The sequence below is a fragment of the Pongo pygmaeus genome, chromosome 1 (assembly GCF_028885625.2).
Source record: "Pongo pygmaeus isolate AG05252 chromosome 1, NHGRI_mPonPyg2-v2.0_pri, whole genome shotgun sequence".
Classification (NCBI taxonomy): Eukaryota; Metazoa; Chordata; class Mammalia; order Primates; family Hominidae; genus Pongo; species Pongo pygmaeus.
The window spans coordinates 207,867,984-207,887,525 of record NC_072373.2 but is presented as its reverse complement, the minus strand read 5'-3'; the positions used below and the strand labels follow the sequence as shown (position 1 = coordinate 207,887,525).

Genomic DNA, 19,542 nt, shown 5'->3' with positions numbered 1-19,542 from the left:
TAGTCACTCCCTCCAGCTGTGGCTGCCTGCCCACTCCCCACTCCCCACTCCCCAGTACTCCTTGCTTTGCCATCTTCCTCCCGGGGAAGCCCAGGCAGCTCTCTACCAGGCACAGGGCCCCTTCACCCGCACGTTTCCCTAACACACGTGCTTCTCTCCCAAAGGGACATTCTCCGGGTTGGGGTCACTTTGGCTGGCCACCAGAAAAAAATCCTGAACAGTATCCAGGTGATGCGGGCGCAGATGAACCAGATTCAGTCTGTGGAGGTTTGACATTCACCTGCCTCGGCTCACCTCTTCCTCCAAGCCCCGCCCCCTCCGCCCCACGTGCCAGCCCTCCTGGTGCTCTATCCACTGCAGGGCCAGCCACTCGCCAGGAGGCCACGGGCCACGGGAAGAACCAAGCGGCGCCAGCCACGAGACGTCACCAAGAAAACATGCAACTCAAACGACGGAAAAAAAAAGGGAATGGGAAAAAAGAAAACAGATCCTGGGAGGGGGCGGGAAATACAAGGAATATTTTTTAAAGAGGATTCTCATAAGGAAAGCAATGACTGTTCTTGCGGGGGGATAAAAAAGGGCTTGGGAGATTCATGCGATGTGTCCAATCGGAGACCAAAAGCAGTTTCTCTCCAACTCCCTCTGGGAGGGTGACCTGGCCAGAGCCAAGAAACACTTTCAGAAAAACAAATGTGAAGGGGAGAGACAGGGGCCGCCCTTGGCTCCTGTCCCTGCTGCTCCTCTAGGCCTCACTCAACAACCAAGCACCTGGAGGACGGGACAGATGGACAGGCAGCCACCCTGAGAACCCCTCTGGGAAAATCTATTCCTGCCACCACTGGGCAAACAGAAGAATTTTTCTGTCTTTGGAGAGTATTTTAGAAACTCCAGTGAAAGACACTGTTTCTCCTGTCGGCTCACGGGGCTGAAAGGGGCTTTTGTCCTCCTGGGTCAGGGAGAACGCGGGGATGCCAGAAAGGTCAGCCTTCCTGAGGATGACCACCCCCCGGGTCTGCAGCTCCAGGTACATATCACGCGCACAGCCTGGCGGCCTGGCCCGCCTGGTGCCCACTCCCGCCAGCCCCCGCCTCGAGGACTGATACTGCAGTGACTGCCGTCAGCTCCGACTGCCGCTGAGAAGGGTTGATCCTGCATCTGGGTTTGTTTACAGCAATTCCTGGACTCGGGGCTATTTTGGTCACAGGGTGGTTTTGGTTTAGGGGGTTTGTTTGTTGGGTTATTTTTTGTTTTTGTTTTTTTTTTAATGACAATGAAGTGACACTTTGACATTTCCTACCTTTTGAGGACTTGATCCTTCTCCAAGAAGAAGGTGCTTTCTGCTTACTGACTTAGGCAATACACCAAGGGCGAGATTTTATATGCACATTTCTGGATTTTTTATACAGTTTTCATTGACACTCCTCCCTCCTCCCACCTGCCACCAGGCCTCACCAAAGCCCACTGCCATGGGGCCATCTGGGCCATTCAGAGACTGGAGTGAGATTTGGGGTGGAGGGGGAGGTGCCAAGGTGGAGGAGCTTCCCACTCCAGGACTGTTGATGAAAGGGACAGATTGAGGAGGAAGTGGGCTCTGAGGCTGCAGGGCTGGAAGTCCTTGCCCACTTCCCACACTCCTGCCCCAATCTATCTAGTACTTCCCAGGCAAATAGGCCCCTGAGTGCCCTCAGACGGTCAAAACCCAGTTTTGCCTCTGGGAGCCTAAACCAGGCTGCATCGGAGGCCAGGACCCGGATCATTCACTGTGATACCCTGCCCTCCAGAGCGTGCGCTCAGAGACACGGGCAAGCATGCTTCTTCCCTTCCCTGGAGAGAAAGTGTGTGATTTCTCTCCCACCTCCTTCCCCCCACCAGAACTTTGCTGGACCTAAAGGTCTTGGCCATGGGGAAGCCCTCAGTCTAGGGATCTGGCCACAGACTCCCTCCTGTGAGCCAACACAGACACCCGAGCAGAGCAATCAGTTAGTGAATTGAATGGAAATAAACGCTTTAGTTATAACATGAACCCTGTTCTCTGTAAGTTCCAAGGGAGACCCTGGTGCCCTTGGGACGCGTGTGACCCAGGTGCTAAGGGTTGCTCTTCTAAGTAGCCCTTCCTCCCTCAGGCTTCCAGAAAGCCCAGGGCAGAGAAAACACATGGAGAACGACAGCTCCACGTGGCCTTTCTGGCCCTGGCTTGTCAAAAGCACAGGCAACAAAGGAAGTGAGTTGGAAGTGGCTCAGAACTCAGCCTTCGATGCCCTGGGAATCAGGGTGAGCCCCTGCAGGTACATAAGGTGCAGAGAATTGACGAGAGTGCACTCGGAAGAGGGTCTGGGTGTCAGGTGAGCTGTCATAGTGGGAACGTGAGGGTCTTAGAGTGCTCGTGGACCCCCAGGCACAGCCAACTCTGGTTTTCTCTGTGCAAATGAGCTCCTGCTCACATTAAAATCAAAATTGTCCACGTGGCAGGAGGAGGCAGAGAGATGGATGTGCCATGGATATCGGGTCTGGCTGAGGAAGGGGAGTCAAGGAGACTACCTCTCGGGACCTTTCCCAGATCCGAGAAGATGGCCAGTGAGAAAGATTCGGGCCACAGGCAGCCAGCTAGAAGCGCCACGGTCAGAGTGAACATCCAGCACAGCACAGCCCATCGTCTGTCACTCACCTGTTCTGGGAGCCTGAGCTGCAAAGGGAAGGAAGGGATTATAGAGAAGTGTGGGCCCCCCATGGGGACAGCAGGGTGAACCACAGGGAAAGCATTGGCAGGTTTCCCACAAACTGGCCGGCAGTGGCCCACTGGCCTTCACTTTGTGCCCCAAAGGTGCCCCGCGCGGGTGGCAGCTGTCTCGGCACACAAGGTCACCTTCTGGCGGGAGCTGCCCTGATGCTCTTTAGATTAGTTCTGTCTCCCCAGCCCACCCCCCAACTGCTCTGGGGCCCCACATGGGGCTGGCAGTCGGTGCTTCCCGTCAGATGGCTTCCTGTCCTAAGCTGCTGGGCTGGTGACCACTAGCCAGCATGTCTGCCCCTCCACCCTCCAGGGCCGAGGTCCTCAGTAGCCATGGCCCCCTGCACGCCTGCTTCCCAGAGCACAGGTGCTACCAGACCTCTGTGTCTCCAGGGTAACAAACAGATGTCACTGTGACTGTCCCAGGGGTACAGGCGCTGCTCACATCTCTTCCACCCCCACCCACCCACCCCACCCGCTACCGGGGCAGTTGTCCCGCCCCAACCTCTTGCTTGCTGCTCAGCGGGGAGTGGCAGGCCGTGTTGCCAAGCGCCTTCCACTTACACCACCCGCTCACCCAGGCACACAGCTCTGAGCCACCCGCTGCCTGGTTACTAATCCTTTCCTGGCTCAACCTCCCCAAGTGCCAGTCCCCGCCTGCCCAGCAGTGTTAGGGGAGTTTCCGGCTGCTCTGCACACAGTTGGTACTGCAGGAAAGAAAGCTGCCTTGTAAACACAGGCCAGGGCACCGTGGAAATGGGGACCAGCTGCTCTGGGAGGGTACGGCTAGCAGAGCTGTGTAGCGCCAGACTGGGTAGGAGAGCCATGCTACCTACCCCCACCCCTACGGCTACGAAGCCCCCAGAATGGGTCATTGTTGGTGCTCAGCAGTCCTCTCCCTGGGGGATGATATCCAAAATATCAACTGGGAAGACTCGGGCAGACCAATCAGAATAGATGATGGCCTGAGTGCTGGACCAGAGGCCTCAGAGCAGGGACCCGGGTGGCGGGGCAGTAGGAGATACTTAAGGGACTCAGGGCTTTGGCTGTTTACTAACCACAGTGCCTCTTACTCAGATGGCATCAGCTGAACTTTCCCCATCATTTCTAGTTGGTCCCCACCCTGCCACCATCTAGGGGCTTCTCTGCCACCACCTTGTGAGCAGTCGCTAGCCTCACACTCCTTTCCCATCAGGGGCTCATCTCCAAAAGGCTGGGAGCTCCTGCCCTGCCCAGTTAATCCTCCTGCCTGGCTGAAGCACAGAAAGGACCCAGGCCCCAGACCATCACCCACCCCAGGGCTGGGCCCTGGGCCACTCCTGGCTCACTCCAGGGCCCCTGTTGTTTGAATATGGTACCAAAGGCTGGAAGACTCTTGCTAGGGAAGATAACGTAAATGCATTCAAAAGACAGGGTACCACATGATGCTAGGGAAAGTGCATCGTGACACCAGGGTAGCAGCCTGCTCCTGTCACTAGGGATGTGGATCTGGGGAGACACTTCCCCTCACTGAGCCATCTGTAAAATGAGAGCACTGGACTGGGTGAGGCAGGCTGTGCAAAACACTTATACACCTTAGTCCCATGAGGAAGGAGTATTCCCCCTGCATATTTGTGGGGGGGGGGGGGGAACTGAGGCTCAGGGGGATGAAGTACTTTGCTCAGGATAACACAGCCAGGAAGGATCAGAGCAAGGCCATGAGCTTTGGTTTTTTTCTCTTTCCGATGTCTCCTCTACCATGCTCAATTAGATGACAAGAAACAGTTGGTGTCTGATGCTGGCCAGTAAGAGAAAAGAAAGCTCAAGTGGGCTGGGGCTGTCAGGGAGGGCTTCATGGAGAGGCTGTCTTGAAAATGACAGAGGTCAAAAGAAAGGTCACTCCAAGATGCAGCTGCCAGAATGGTCCAACACAGTGAGGAGTTGTGTCTGGATGGGCCAGTGGAACGGGGGAAGTGAAGATTGATATAAGTGGAGGTTGAGGCAGTTTAGGCATGATATAGTCCAGCCACAGCAGGTTCTTGAGCAGGAGAGTAGCATAGTGAGCATCAGGTTCTAGGAAGAAGCACCAGTTCAGCCATCAGATGGGGCAGGATGCCTCCCAGCTACTCCTCTCCCCGAGAAGGAATTGCCCCCGGAGCGGCCCTCATTTATTCCAGGAGAAGCCAGGCCCTGCTGCTTCAGTTTCCATCCTCACTGACGCAGATAATCCAAAGAGTCACTTCAGCTGCTTGGAACAGCAGGGTTGGGTCTTGTACTACCTGATTCTTAATTTGGCTGATGTCTACCCCATTTCCTCCAGGCTTCTCTAGAGGTGGCAGGGGTGAGGTGGGGAGAAAGCTGTCAGGCACCAAGGGAGCTGAGCCTGGCGGGGGCGGGCATGCGGGTGAGCATGAGAAATTGCTCAGGAAACCCATCCCTGCCCTGGTCACCCCTAGTCCTGGAGAGATCACCCAGACGTGTTGGAATGAGTCTGGGGTCCTGTCTTTTCCAATAATGTGTTATCCTGGGGAAACTCAGAGGGAAGTTGAGGGAGCCCCACTGTGCTGTGTGATGCTACACACGCATGAGAACGCACCACCAGGCGGCCTTGACCCAGCCTTCTGCAAAATGGCTTCTGCCATCAAACTTAGGGTGGAGAATGGTCTTGCGGCTGCCAGTTTTTCCTTCAGAGAAACTAAGGTCAGAGTGTTGGCTGCAGAAAAGGACTTGGCCTTTGTCACATAACAGGAAAGAGATTCGACTCCGGGCACACCCCCTCGGAGGCTAGTCTCAGGAGGTTGGAGCCACAGGGATTGCAATAATTGCTGAATACTTACCATATGCCAGTGCCAAAGCATTATCCTCTCCACTTTACAAGTGAGGAAACTGATTCCCAGAGGTGATTCCCAGAAGATTCCAACCAGGCCATTTGTCTGCAGTCCTTCCTTCCCACCTCCTGGGATTTCTCAAAATATTTGCCATCGCCCACCTATATAAGAATCTCCTGGGCTATTTATTGTTTAACTTGCAGACTCCTGGGCTCCACCCCAACCCCCTAAATCAGAATCCCTGTGGTTGGGCCCAAGAGTCTCCATTTTTTGACAAGCTCCTCCAGGAGATTCCTCCAGACATGGAAATCCTCACTTGACTCTTCCCCCACAACAAACTGCCCTGATGTCTGCAGAGAGAGGGTCTGCTGTAGACAGGGATTAAGAAAAAGCAGGACATTTTCAGATAGGATGCCCAAACCCAGACACAGATTAGGACCCATGAAGTAGGGGTAGAGCTGACCCTCAGGAATGTGCCCAGACAGAGCTAAGCTTTCAGGAAAAGGAGAAAGACCCTCAGAGCCAGAGTCTGTCTGAGTTTAGCTTCGCAGCATGAAGGCTGCCTCGAGAAAGCTGATATAACAAGAAGCAGCAGCAATTTAATACTTTGGAGGGGCCCAGCAGCCCACCCAGGGCCACCCTGGGAGACCCCACAGACCCCAAGGCTATGGTCCAGGCCTGCTCACTCAACACCTGGCCAGGTGGGGCAAGCACAGGCAGGGTGGGGCTTCCAGCTGGACCTAGACCTACAGATGCCCCACCACCACTACCAAGCCCAGCTACCCAGACCAAGACACGGCTTTTCCTGGAGGAGGGAGAGAGCAAAGGCCCTGTCTCTACCCGAGACCTAACGGCCTGTGTTGAAGGAGAGGGAGCAGGAGAGGGAGGAGGGCATACACATACACTCTTGGGGGCCCTGCTGAGACTGCAAGAGTCAAGAATTCTAATGTTCCACAGGTGAAAGATTCCAAGATTCTAGGATTGCAAAGCCCTGTCATTCTAAGATTCCAATGGAATGATTCCATGTTTCTAAGATTCCATCGCACTATGATTCTATGCTGCTAATTCTTGAAATTTCGAGTCTCATTGTTCGTTGCTGTTCCCCAAACCTGTGGGCCCTAGCATTTTTTTAAAAGCACACACAAAAAAAAAGAACAAGAAAGAGAGAAAGAGATGGGGAGGGAGACAGCTGAAAACAGATACTAAGAAAAGCTCCATCCCTTGGATCTGAGTTACAGATGCACCTTGGCAAGGGCCAAAGACCCTCCTTTTGAGTGGGGTGCAGAACATCTTTCCCTGGTAGAGTGGCAGAATTGCATGCATCAGGCCTTCCTGGGGGGAAAAGGGGCTGGTTGTTCCAGGCTACAGCTGAGTAAAGCCCCACACAGGCCACAGAGCCCACTGGCTGGTGGACCTAGAGGCCACGCAGGGCCCCACTGGCTCAGTCTGGGGAGGGACTCATCTGGGGTGGAATTTCCCTCCCTGCAGCAAGGAAGCTGCAGGGCCAGGAGTTTGCCTTGGGAGACCCCCGCTGAGGAATATTTCCGAAGCAGAACCCCTTCCTATTCAGAGCCACAGTCTTAACACTGGACAACCACAGGGTCTTGCTGCAAACTCCAGAGCCAGGTGCCTTCCCTCTGACATTTGGGACATAGCTTCCATGGCCATACAGCCCTGGCCCCCTTCCAAGACCCCCCTTGACCTTTCTAATCTTAGTCACTGCCTTCCAGAGCTGGGAGGCCACACGGCAGAGGTGCCTGTGAATCTCCGTGATCAGCCTGGCCGCTTTCCCCTCTGTGGAGGGGGACTCTGATGGGCAGGGGGCACCAAGTTGAGCCTCTGAGGCTGGCCCAGCATAGGCCTGGCAGGGACATTCACTCACAACCAGCCTTCTTGGACTCCAGAGAGGAGTAATTACCACTTGGTCATGCCCAGCCCCCAAATCATAATCATAGCTGCTATTTCTTGAGTGTCAGCAATGTGCCAGGCACCGTGCCCAACTTTTTATACACAATGTCTTGCCTAATCCTCACACCTCTGTGAGACAGGTACAATTATTACTCCCATTCCACAGACTAGGAAACTCAGAGACGTGACATGGTGGCTTTCCCAGGTCACACAGCCAGTAAGCGGCCTCTGACCCCAGCACCCCCCTCTTAATCACTATGCTATGCTGCTACCAATGGTACACACTCAGCCCCTCTCCACTGTCAGATCCTTTGCCAGTCAAATCCCAGATCCCCGGGGGGCACTGTGGCACCCTCTTTGAGCGTGGCCTCCCTGGAGCTGCTGTCAGAGCCACGGGCTGTGGGAGTGAGTGTGCACACTCCTTCTCCTGAAGTGTCTGTCCAAGCCTGAGCTATGCAGACCGGAGCTCTCAACCAGGGTATGGGGCTGTCTGGCAGGGTTTCCCAGAACCCTGTTTCCTGTGGTCATAAATATGGGTTTTCCTGACAATGTTGGGAGGTCAGGGACTGATACAGCTGGGGTTCTGACGGCCATGGGTCAGACCTGGCTCCTCCAGACCCCACTGCTGTGACCAAGGAAATCTCACCAGCTGTGTCCAAGATCAACCCTGACCCTGTTACTCCAATGCCTTTGTAGGAGTATTTTTAGCAGAACCTTTTTTTTCCCAAAATAAATGTGAATTGTAAAAATTATCACTTGGACTCAGTATTTCTTTTTCCTCTGAGGTTCCCCAGAGAACAAGCAGGAGCTCTCAGAGGCCCTGGGCAGGGTTCTGAAGTATGACTAGGAGTTTTGCAGGGCTAAGAATGGAGCTAGGCTAGGGCTGGGCCTGGAGCTGGGGTTAGGGTGCGGATTTGGCCTGGACTAGGGTGGAGTGTTGACATAAAGCAGCTTTTAAGTGTTCTAAGAACACTCCATTGTGTTTTAACAGTTTCAGCTCTACTGTCGGGGGCTTAGAGTTCATATCCCAACTCTGCCATTTATTAGCTGCCTTACAGAGGTCACATAACTGTGCTGAGCCTCATTTTCATGTCTGTAAAACAAGGGCAATTGTTTGTAACTCCTAGAGTGTGGATGAGGAGTCAGTGAGACAGAGCATGGAAAGCCTTGGCACTCACAGACATGAGCTATTATTATTGTGCTGAGCAGGTGGCCTGCGATGGCAGGGCCAATGTCTATCATACGCTCTCGCTGTGTTCTTTGCAACCGAGACGATGCCTGCTGAATTAGTTCATTCTCACATTGCTATAAAGAAATACCCAAAACTAGGTAATTTGTAAAGAAAAGAGGCTTAATTGGCTCACGGTTCTGCAAGGCTGTACAGGAAGTATGATTCTCGCATCTGCTGGGCTCCTGGGAAGGCCTCAGGAAACTTACAATCATGATGGAAGGCAAAGGGGGAGCACACATGTCACCTGGTGGAAGCAGGGGCAAGAGAGAGAGGGAGGAGGTGCCACACTCTTTTAAACAACCAGATCTCACCGTAACTCACTCACTATCACAATAACAGCACGGTGGGGATGGTGCTAACCCATTCATGAGAACTCTGCCCCCATGACTCAATCACCTCCTACCAGGCCCCACCTCCAACAATGGGAATTACAATTCGCCATGAGATTTGGTGGGGACACAGATCCAAACCATATCACTTGCTTCATGCTAGACACTCAATACATATTTGTCAAATAGATATCAGAGACATTCAGTGAGGGTTCCATGGTCAAATACATTTGGCAAATTCTGGGGTAAGGCAAGTTAATCAGATTTATTTGTCCCAGGATATTGCAGAGTCTTAAATATGGTAAAAGTGCAATGTGAATCTCTAAGAAGGTGTTACCATTTGCAGGCTTTCCCTCTGGGAGAGCATCTCATGGGACCAGTGTCCCTGGGAACACACTTGGGTAATGCTCTGGGAGTTACAGGTAGATCTGGAGCTAGGGGTTAAAGTTAGGCCTGGAAAACACTATGGCATAGAGCCCAGAGAGGGATGGGAACCAGGAGGCTGTCCTCTGATTCACCATAATTGTAAGTTTCCTGAGGCCTTCCCAGGAGCCAAGCAGATGCCAGAACCATGCTTCCTGTACAGCCTTGCAGAATTGTGAGCTATGAGTGAATCATAACTCACTCATTCATTCATTCATTCATTCAAGAAGTACTTACTGAATTCCTACTGCACAAAAGTACTGCATTAGATGCCGTGGGGGAAACAAATGACTCCTGCCCCCAACAACTTCTCAGGGCATTTGGGGCACTTCACTGCCCATGAATCAGGCACCCATGGAAAGCTAAGCACTAGGCTGGTGCTGGAAGCACTGCAGTGAATGAGACCCATGCCTGCTCTCGTGGAAGTGCTCAGTCAGTGGAGGAGACCAGCAGGTACGTGGGTCACTACAACGCAGATGATGTGCATGGCATTCAAGGTGTCGACAGCTTCCGGGAAGGGAGCAACTAACCCTGAAGGAGACCCCTTTGAGGAGCTGTGCAGGGTTCCAGAGCATGACTGGGAGCTCTCCAGGAAGCTGAGAGAAGATGGAGACGAGTATTCCAGGTCAAGGGAATGGCAGATGCAAAGGTATGAAGTCAAACACTGACGTAATATCTTTTGTGAATTTCTATGTGCTATGGTCTGAATGTCCACAAAAATTCCTGTGTTGAGACATAATCACAATTGTAATAGTATTTAGTGGGGACCTTTAGGAGGTGATTGAACCATGAGGGCAGAGCCCTGGTGAAGGGGATTGAGGCCCTCTGAAAAGAGGCTTCACACCGTGGTCAGCTTGCTTGTTCTGTTCTTCTGCCACGAGGATACAGTTTGTCCCCTTTGGCCCTTCCTTCCCTTCCACCAAGTGAGGACACAGAGAAGGCACTGTCTATAAGGAGCAGGCCCTCATCAGACACTGAACCTGCTGGTGCCTTGATCTTGGACTTCCCAGCCTCCAGAACTGTGAGAAATCAATTTCTGCTGTTTACAAGTTACCCAGTCTTGGGTATTTTGTCATAGCAGCAGACACTATGTAAGCAACACGGGCACAGAAGTGATTGCTAGATTAAATGTAATACATGATCCCTTACGGCAGTTCATAAAGCAGGCTGGCAATGCCGCCAGATCTCTTAAGGAGGACAGTCTGTGACAGCTCATGGTGAGGTCAGCTGGTTCAGGCACCACACACAGGCACACAGCACGGGTGGCTCAGCTTGCAAATTCCAGGCCTTCCTTAGGTGTCCTGGGGCCTCTGACCCATCACCCAAGATGCCTTCCGTCTCCCAGCCTGGTTCCTCTGAGAAGCCTGGATCCCCTTTCTATTTCCACCTGCCCCAGTTTCTGGACCAAACTGGGCTTTCCTTAGACTCTCCTTCCCATTCTGAGATCCAGTACAATCTCACAGGGGTCTACTCCCTGCTCAGGGACCCTGACCCAGGTCCCCAACTCCAAGCTCTCTCATCTAACCCTTATTGGTTCCTCTCAACCTTCTTCTCACTCTTCTCTCCCACCCCTGGGACAGCTGAGACCAACCTTTGCCCTTCCAGGCTCCAAATGGGCACCCACAATTTCAGTCATCTCTCAGACACAGGGGCATTGTGGCTGCCACAAAAAAATGTCATCAAGGAGAAAAAGAGAAACAAGGGAGGGGCTGTTTCCCATAGTGTCTCACTGGGTTTGGAGTCATGGCTATGGAGACCCCACCCCCACCCCCATGGGACTATAGAAATGCTCTGCCCCTCCCCACCGCCCCCCCCCCACCACTCCTCCACCAAACCCATCAGATCAAAGTGTCTGCCTGGATCAGCCCTGCCCCAGAAACCCTGATGACACAGTGCAGGGGACTCTGGAGCCACCAGCACCCCCTACCCTCTACCAATCACACCTGCTGCGAGCACCTCCTCCCTTGCTGCCCCCCTGGGTGGCACAAAGGTAAAACCAAGACTCTATTGCTACAAGCCAGGCACGGTGGCTCACGCCTGTAATCCCAGCACTTTGGGAGGTTGAGGCAGTTGGATCACTTGAGGTCAGGAGTTTGAGACCAGCCTGGCCAACATGGTAAAACCCTGTCTCTACTAAAAATACAAAAATTAGCCGGGCATGGTGGTGGGTGCCTATAATCCCAGCTACTTGAGAGGCTGAGGCAGGAGAATCGCTTGAACCCAGGAGGCAGAGGTTGCAGTGAGCCGAGATCACACCATTGCACTCCAGCCTGGGCAACAGAGAGACACTCCATCTCAAAAAAAAAAAAAAAAAAAAGACTCTATTGCTACAGCACAGTCCCTGGTGATGGTAAGTCCCCAGGCAGCAGAAAGTGTGCTGGAGTTGACCCCATCTCCTTCCCTCAGCCCCCCAGCCCTACACACTCACACACATCCATAAACACCTTTCAGCCGGAGGCACTGCATATTTACACACACTCATTTGTAAGCAACTCCTACGGTGCACACAGTCATGTTGTCAGCTGCACACAGACACACATTCACACACAAAGCCGTGGCATCCCTCCTGCCCCACATCCATGTGTACACACAGGCACACAGATGCAGACTCATGCTCAAACTCAGCCCCGCACTCTGCTCGCATCACATGTACACGTACTCAGCCTCTGTCATTTCAACAGAGAATATTCTCCAACACTATTCCACATCAGGCACCGTTCTGAGTGTTTTCCCTGTATCATTCTGCTTAATCCTCTAAACTCGTGCTTTTCAAATTATCTGTGGTGGAAGACTAGATTTGTTTTTCCTTTTTTATTTAACATTTTTTATTATTTTTAGAGATGACATCTCACTCTGTCGCCCAGGATGGTGTGCAGTGGCATCATCATAGCTCACTGTAGCTTCGAGCTCCAGGCTCAAGTGATCCTCCCCACCTCAGCCTCCCAAGGAGCTGGGACTACAGGTGTGCCCCACCATGCCCAGCTTTTTTTTCCCCCAACCTGTTGAGGATCCAGTAGGTGGTGTGACTGTGAAATCAACACCCAAACTTGTCCAACACCCAAACCCTGCTCCACAAGGCCAGAGTTCACCAGTCACATGTTTGGATGCCCTGGCAATGTCAGGATGTCATACTAGGTTCTTTTTTTTTGAGACAGAGTCTTGCTGTGTCTCCCAGGCTGGAGTGCAGTGGTGCGATCTCGGCTCACCACAAGCTCCACCTCCTGGGTTCGCGCCATTCTCCTGGCTCAGCCTCCAGAGTAGCTGGGACTACAGGCGCCCACCACCGAGCCCGGCTAATTTTTTTTGTATTTTTAGTAGCGACGGGGTTTCACCGTGTTAGCCAGGATGGTCTCAATCTCCTGACCTCGTGATCCGCCCGCCTCGGCCTCCCAAAGTGCTGGGATTACAGGCGTGAGCCACCGCGCCTGGCCTGTACTAGGTTCTAAAATGTCTGTACCTATCGTCATATACTGGTAACAAATAGTTCTACGACAGGCACCATTCCTGCCTATATTTTAAGTGACACTGCCCTAAAGCACCCAAGAAAGTAAACAACTGTCATCATCCCCATCTCACAGATGGGAAAACTGAGGTGCAGCATTTTGTTTTTTGTTCTTTGGGGGTTTTTTTGAGACGGAGTCTCACTCTGTTGCCCAGGCTACAGTCCAGTGGCACAATCTTGGCTCACCGCAACCTCCGCCTCCCAGATTCAAGCAATTCTCCTGCCTCAGCCTCCCGAGTAGCTGGGACTAACTACAGGCACACGCCACCATGCAAGGCTAATTTTTTGTATTTAGTAGAGATGGGGGTTTCACCATGTTGGCCAAGCTGGTCTCGAACTCCTGACCTCGTGATCTACCTGCCTCGGCCTCCCAAAGTGCTGGGATTACAATCATAAGCCACTGTGCCCAGCCGAGGTGTAGCATTTTGAAGAAACTTGCCCACAATTACACAGCTAGCAAGGGCAGGAGCCAGGATTCGAACCCAGTGGTCTGCTCTAAAACCCCACCATCTCAGGTCCCTCCACACTTGGACACAGAGTTCCACTCACACACACAACAGAAGACACCTGCAAACAGAGAGGGGCAAGCACTCCCAACATAAGCATACACATACAAGCATGTATCCATCCACCGCAGTAAACACACATGTACACACACAGACATACAGCCGCAAGTAAACAGATGTGTCTGTTTTGCTAACCAAGAAGGTCCCCAGTGCCGGCACAGTGGCTGACACACAGTAGGCACTTAGAAAATATTTCCAAATAAATCAATACCCTTGTGCTCATTCACCTTCCTACCCACAATGACACATGAACACATGTGCACAGACTCTCATGCATGGAGACATTCAGGGAGGGTTCCATGGACTAAACAGCGGGTTAACAGCAGTCTTGCAGTTCAAATCCTGTCTTCATCATTAATGCTGTGTGACACAGGGAAGTCACTTCACCTCTCTAAGCCTCAATGTCATCATCTAGAAAATGGAGATTAATTCATTTTTTTATTTTTTAGATGGAGTCTCCTCGCCAAGGCTGGAGTGCAGTGGTGCAATCTCGGCTCACTGCAACTTCTGCCTCCCAGGTTCAAACGATTCTCGTGCCTCAGCCTCCCAAGTAGCTAGGATTACAGGCATGCACCACCACACCCAGCTAATCTTTGTATTTTTTTTTTTTTTTTTAGTAAAGATGGGGTTTCCCCATGTTGGCCAGGCTGGTCTCGAACTCCTGACCTCAAGCGATCTGCCTACCTCAGCCTCCCAAAGTGTTAGGATTACAAGCATGAGCCACCACACCCGACCTAATTCATTATTTTCTGAGCAAATATTTATTGGCTGCCCATAAGTGATAGTCAGTTCACCAGGTACTGGAAATAGAGCAGTGAACAAAACAGACAAAAACGCTTGCACACACAGAGCTCATGTTCTACTAGGGGCAGATAGGCACTTTAAACAATCAAACACAATATATTAGGTGGGGAGGAAGCCATGAAAAAATTAGCAGGAAAGGCTTTGGGGAGTTCTTGAGTGGGACTGCAATTTTAAAATAGAGGGAATGGACACAGAAGAGCACATAATCTAAGATCTCATTTATATGAAGACCAAGAAGAGTTCATCATTGGTGATAGAATTCATAAGAGTAGTTACTTCTGGGAAGTGTGGAGCGGAACCTTACAGAGGGGCTGGAAATGTTCTACTTCTTGACCTAGTTGCTGGTTGCACAGGTATAGGCATACGTTAAAAAAAAAAAAAAAAAGGCACAAAGATTAGTGCACCAGACACATTTTTGTACATTATCCCTCAGTTTACAAAAATAGGATGGTCAGGGAAGGTCTCATTGAGAAGATGACATATGAACAAAGAAATGACTGAAGGGGGCCAGGTATGGTAGCTTGCACCTGTAATCCTAGCACTTTGGGTGGCCGAGGCGGGTGGATCACTTGAGGCCAAGTGTTTGAGACCAGCCTGGCCAACTTGGCGAAACCCCATCTCAATTAAAAGTAGAAAAATTAGCTGGATGTGGTGGGCATGCCTGTGATCCCAGCTACTCGGGAGACTGAGGCAGGAGAATCACCTGAACCCAGGAGGTGCAGGTTGCAGTGAGCTGAGATAGCACCACTGCACTCCAGCCTGGGCAACAGAGCAAGACTCTGTCTCAAAAAAAAAAAAAAAAGAAATGGCTGAAAGGGTGAGGGAGCAAGCGAGTGGCTCACCGGGGAAGTGCTTTCCAGACAGAGGGGACAGCAGGAGCAAAGACCCTGAGGCCAGAGGATGCCTGGAGTGCTCAAGGATCCGCAAAGAGGCCAGGATGCCAGGAGCAGAAAAAATAAGGGGGAGAGTATGGAGAGCTGGGGTCCTCTGTGGACCATGAGGGGAACTTGCACTTTTCTCCGCATGAGATGAAAGCTTGTGGAGTGTCTGAGAGCACCAGTGCCATGATCTGACTTTTAAAAGGATTGCTCTGATTACCCTGCAGAATGATGGTGGGGGGATGTATCAGTCAGGATTCTCCAGAGAAACAAAACCAGTACGATATATATTAAAAGATTTATTTCAAGGAATTGACTTACCCAAATCAGCTAGCACATCCAGAATCCGTTGGGCAGACCAGCAGGCTGGAATCTCTCAGGCAGGAGCTGATGCTGCAGTACAGAGGCAGAATTTCTCCTTCCTTAGGGAAACCTCAATTTTGTTCTTAAGGCGCCTTTTGCTGATTGGATGAGGCCTACCCAGATTACTGAGGATAATCTCCTTTACCTAAAGTGCACTGATTGGAGATGTGAGCTACATCTACAAATACCTTCACAGCAACACCTGGATTAGTGTTTGAATTATTGGGTTCTACAGCTTGGCCAAGATGACACAGAAAACCAACCACCACAGGAAGCCAGGGGAGAAGCAGGGAGACAGTTAGGATATAACGATAATAACCCTAGAGGGAGAGGAGAGTGGCTTGGAACAGGGCAGCAGGAGCAGAAGTGGTGAAAAACGATGGGTTCCGGGCACAGTATGAAGGTCAAGCCAGCAGGATTTGCTGATGGATTGGATGTGGGTGTGAGAGAAACTGGGGACCAAAAAGTCCTCCAGAGTGTCTGACCTGAGCAACAGGAAACATGGAGCTGCCACTAACTAAAATGAGGCAGACTGCAGGAGGAGCCGGTTTAGGGGAAGATGGAGAATTCCATTTTGGACATAAGTTAGAGATGCCTCTTAAACATCAAGCAGGCAATTGAATATATGAGTCTGGAGGCAGAGGAGTAAATCTGGAGTCTGGGATTTAGCCAGATGAGTCTGACAAAGCCAGAGCGGAACCAAGAAGATAAGAGTAAATGCGAGAGTGACAATAGCGGCCGGGCGCGGTGGCTCACCCTGTAATCCCTGCACTTTAGGAGGCCGAGGCAGGCGGATCACCTGAGGTCAGGAGTTCAAGACCAGCCTGGCCAACATGGCGAAACCCCATCTCTACTAAAAATACAAAAATTAGCCAGGTGTGGTGGCGTGCACCTGTAATCCCAGCTACTTGGGAGGCTGAGGCAGGAGAATCGCTTGAACCTGGGAGGCGGAGGTTGCAGTGAGCCAAGATCATGCCACTGAACTCCAGCCTGGGTGACAGAGTGAAACTCTGTCTCAAAAAAAAAAAAAAAAAGAGTGACAATAGCAATGCACCTTGGGCCCAAAGCTAGGTACAGAGCGCAGGGCAGAATGACGGATGAGGACGAGGCAAAGGTGTGGGACCAATGCATTCCTTATTGGGGTGCGGGGGGAGATGGGTGGAATGAGATGGGTGGAATGAGGATGCTGGAGGAAGTGACTTAGGAATATGAGAGGTAGTAGCTGGAAATTGGGGTCCTTAAAATTAAGATGATTGAGAGGCTGCTGTTGTTAAGTCAAGGGAATGACCATAGGACATAGGAAGTAGGATAGATGGCAAGGGAGGAGCTCAAGGAACCCAGGGGCAGGGTGTCAGCAGCATCATCCTAGGTGGTTATTGAAAGCACCAAGAATTCAGACCCAGCCAGGCGTGGTGGCTCACACCTGTAATCTCAGCACTTTGGGAGACCGAGGTGAGCAGATCACTTGAGCCCAGGAGTTCGAGACCAGCCTGGGCAACACGGCAAAACTTCATCTCTACCAAAAAAAAAAAAAAAAATTAGCCAGGTGTGGTGGCGTGCACCTGTAGTCCCAGCTACTCAGGAGGCTCAGGTGGGAGGAGGAGGCAGGAAGGGCAGGGGGGTGGGAAGTCTCCCTGATGGCCTGAGAGTCAAGCTGGGAGTGCTAACCCTCCACCTTGCAAGGCCTTCGTGAGGGCTAAATAGGCCCACCCTATGTAGGGAGGGCTAAATAGGGCTAATGGGTGGCCACAGTGCCCAGAAGACAGCCTGGCACATAGTAAGGGCTCTGTAAGCGCTACTGCCTGTGACCCCCTAGAAGCAGCCCTGCACTGCCAGTGGGGGATGGGAGGCGGGGCAGGGATGGAGGCTGAATTTGGCCTTTTTTCCATGGAGCCACTCTGCCCCCTGGGGGATGGGGCGGGCAATGGCCGGAGCTGAGCCCCAGAGAGAAGTATTTTATAATATCCTGAGGTAGGTGAGGAGTGGTGGGTATTTGACTCCCTGTCCCCCCGCCTCCCCACTCCCTACCCTGACTGGGAACCAGGCCAATGTGTGGGGAGTTAGAGATACAGTGATGGGGCAGGAAGCAGAGAAGGTCGAATCAAAGATTACTCCGCTCTCAGCTGCTCCGGGTGCCCCTTTCAAAGGCCCCACTTCTGATTTATTAATTAATAATACTGGCTGGGCCTGGTGGCTTACACCTCTAATCCCAGCACTTTGGGAGGCCAAGGCAGGAGCATCACTTGAGGCCAGGAGTTCAAGACCGGCCTGGGCAATGTGGTGAAACCCTGTCTCTACAGAAATTTTAAAAAATGAGAAATAATAATAATAATAATGTATGTCAGCTCCAGGCTACTGGCCTCAGAATTTCTCTACATGAAGAACTCGGGAGCAGCCAGTCACTGGGGTGAAGAACTAGGAGACTGGTCTTGCAGTTGGAGTTACCTAGCCAGGGTGCTGTTTGTCTTCAGATGGCGAGTTTATTGGAGGCAGTCTGGGGAGGGTCAGCCAATGGACCTCGTCAACCATGACACCTCCATCATATTTCATCACTGAATGGTATGACCACCTAGATGGTTACTAGCAGGGTGGACTATTTCAGGTTTAACGACCAACTTCCAACTGTCGTTACTGGATGCTGGTTGACATTTCTGTTTAAGTTAAGAAGGTAAGATAAAAAGTGAAGCCAGGCGCGGTGGCTCACGCCTGTAATCCCAGCACTTTGGGAGGCCGAGGCAGGCAGATCATGAGGTCAAGAGATCGAGTCCATCCTGGCCAACATGGTGAAACCCTGTCTCTACTAAAAATACAAAAATTAACCAGGCATGATGGCGCGCGCCTGTAGTCCCAGCTACTCGAGAGGCTGAGGTAGGAGAATTGCTTGAGCTGAGATTGTGTCACTGCACTCCAGCCTGGCAACAGAGCAAGACTCTGTCTCCAAAAAAAAAAAAAAAAAAAAAAAAAGATAAAAAGTGAAATAGGCCAGGTGCAATGGCTCATGCCTGTAGTCCCAATATTTCGGGAGGCCAAAGCAGGAGGATAGCTTGAGCCCAGGAGTTTGAGACCAGCCTGGGAAACATAGTGGGACCCTATCTCTACAAAAAAACAAAAAAAAAAAACTTTTTTTAAAATTAACTGGGCAAGGTGACATGTGCCTGTAATCCCAGCTACTTGGGGGACTGAGGTGGGAGGATCAAGTGAGCCCAGGTCGAGGCTGCAAGGAACCATGATCATGCCACCGCACTCCAGCCTGGGCAACAGGGTAAGACCCTGTCTCAAAAAAAAAAAAAAAGTGAAACAATAAAGATTATGTTGGCACTTCATTCATTCCTCAGTGACATAAGTGATTTCTATTACAGAATTTAATTTTTATTTATTTATTTATTTATTTATTTTGAGACAGAGTCTCACCTGTAGCCCAGGCTGGAGTACAGTGGTGCTATCTCACTCACTGCTACCTCGGCCTCTTGGGGCCCTGTTCAAGCAATTCTTATGCCTCAGCCTCCCTAGTAGCTGGGATTACAGGCACATGCCACCTTCCCAACTAATTTTTGTATTTTTGGTAGAGACAGAGTTTCCCCATGTTGGCCAGGCTGGTCTTGAACTCCTGACCTCGTGATCCACCCGCCTCGGCCTCCCAAAGTGCTGGGATTACAGGCGTGAGCCACTGCACCCGGCCTAGAATTTAATTTTTAATGATGGCATTAACAACTGGCTCCCAAAATTCCTGGAAATGTACCAGTTGGCTCTCAAGATCCAGTGTGAACTATCTCCCACGCAACACCAGGCTGTTCTCCCATTTTACAATGGAGGAAACTTAGGCTCACAGAGATGGGGGCATCTCAAGCGCTGAAGGTCAAGCTGAATGTGGCCTGGTTGGGGCAACACCCAGGTATATTTTGCTCTTACGCTGAGTTCTTTCAACTGTTTCCTAGATTTTCAAACTCCCTTCTCAGAAAATTCCAGCATCTTCTCTCCCCATGTCTTCTCTGCATCCCTAGAG

The 19,542-nt window shown here is 51.4% G+C and overlaps 1 protein-coding gene across 4 annotated transcripts in view; it reads left to right on the top strand.

Annotated features, from left to right (window-relative positions):
- Positions 1-1,292, top strand: part of EPHB2 (EPH receptor B2) — a 203,393-nt gene extending 202,101 nt beyond the window's left edge. For all 4 annotated transcript variants that reach the window (XM_054448539.2, XM_054448531.2, XM_054448520.2 and 1 more), the window contains exon 16: positions 165-1,292. In XM_054448539.2, coding sequence (XP_054304514.1) covers positions 165-273 — 109 coding nt within the window. In that variant the 3' untranslated portion in view covers positions 274-1,292. The remainder of the gene's footprint in view (positions 1-164) is intronic.
- The last annotated feature ends 18,250 nt before the right edge of the window (positions 1,293-19,542 follow it).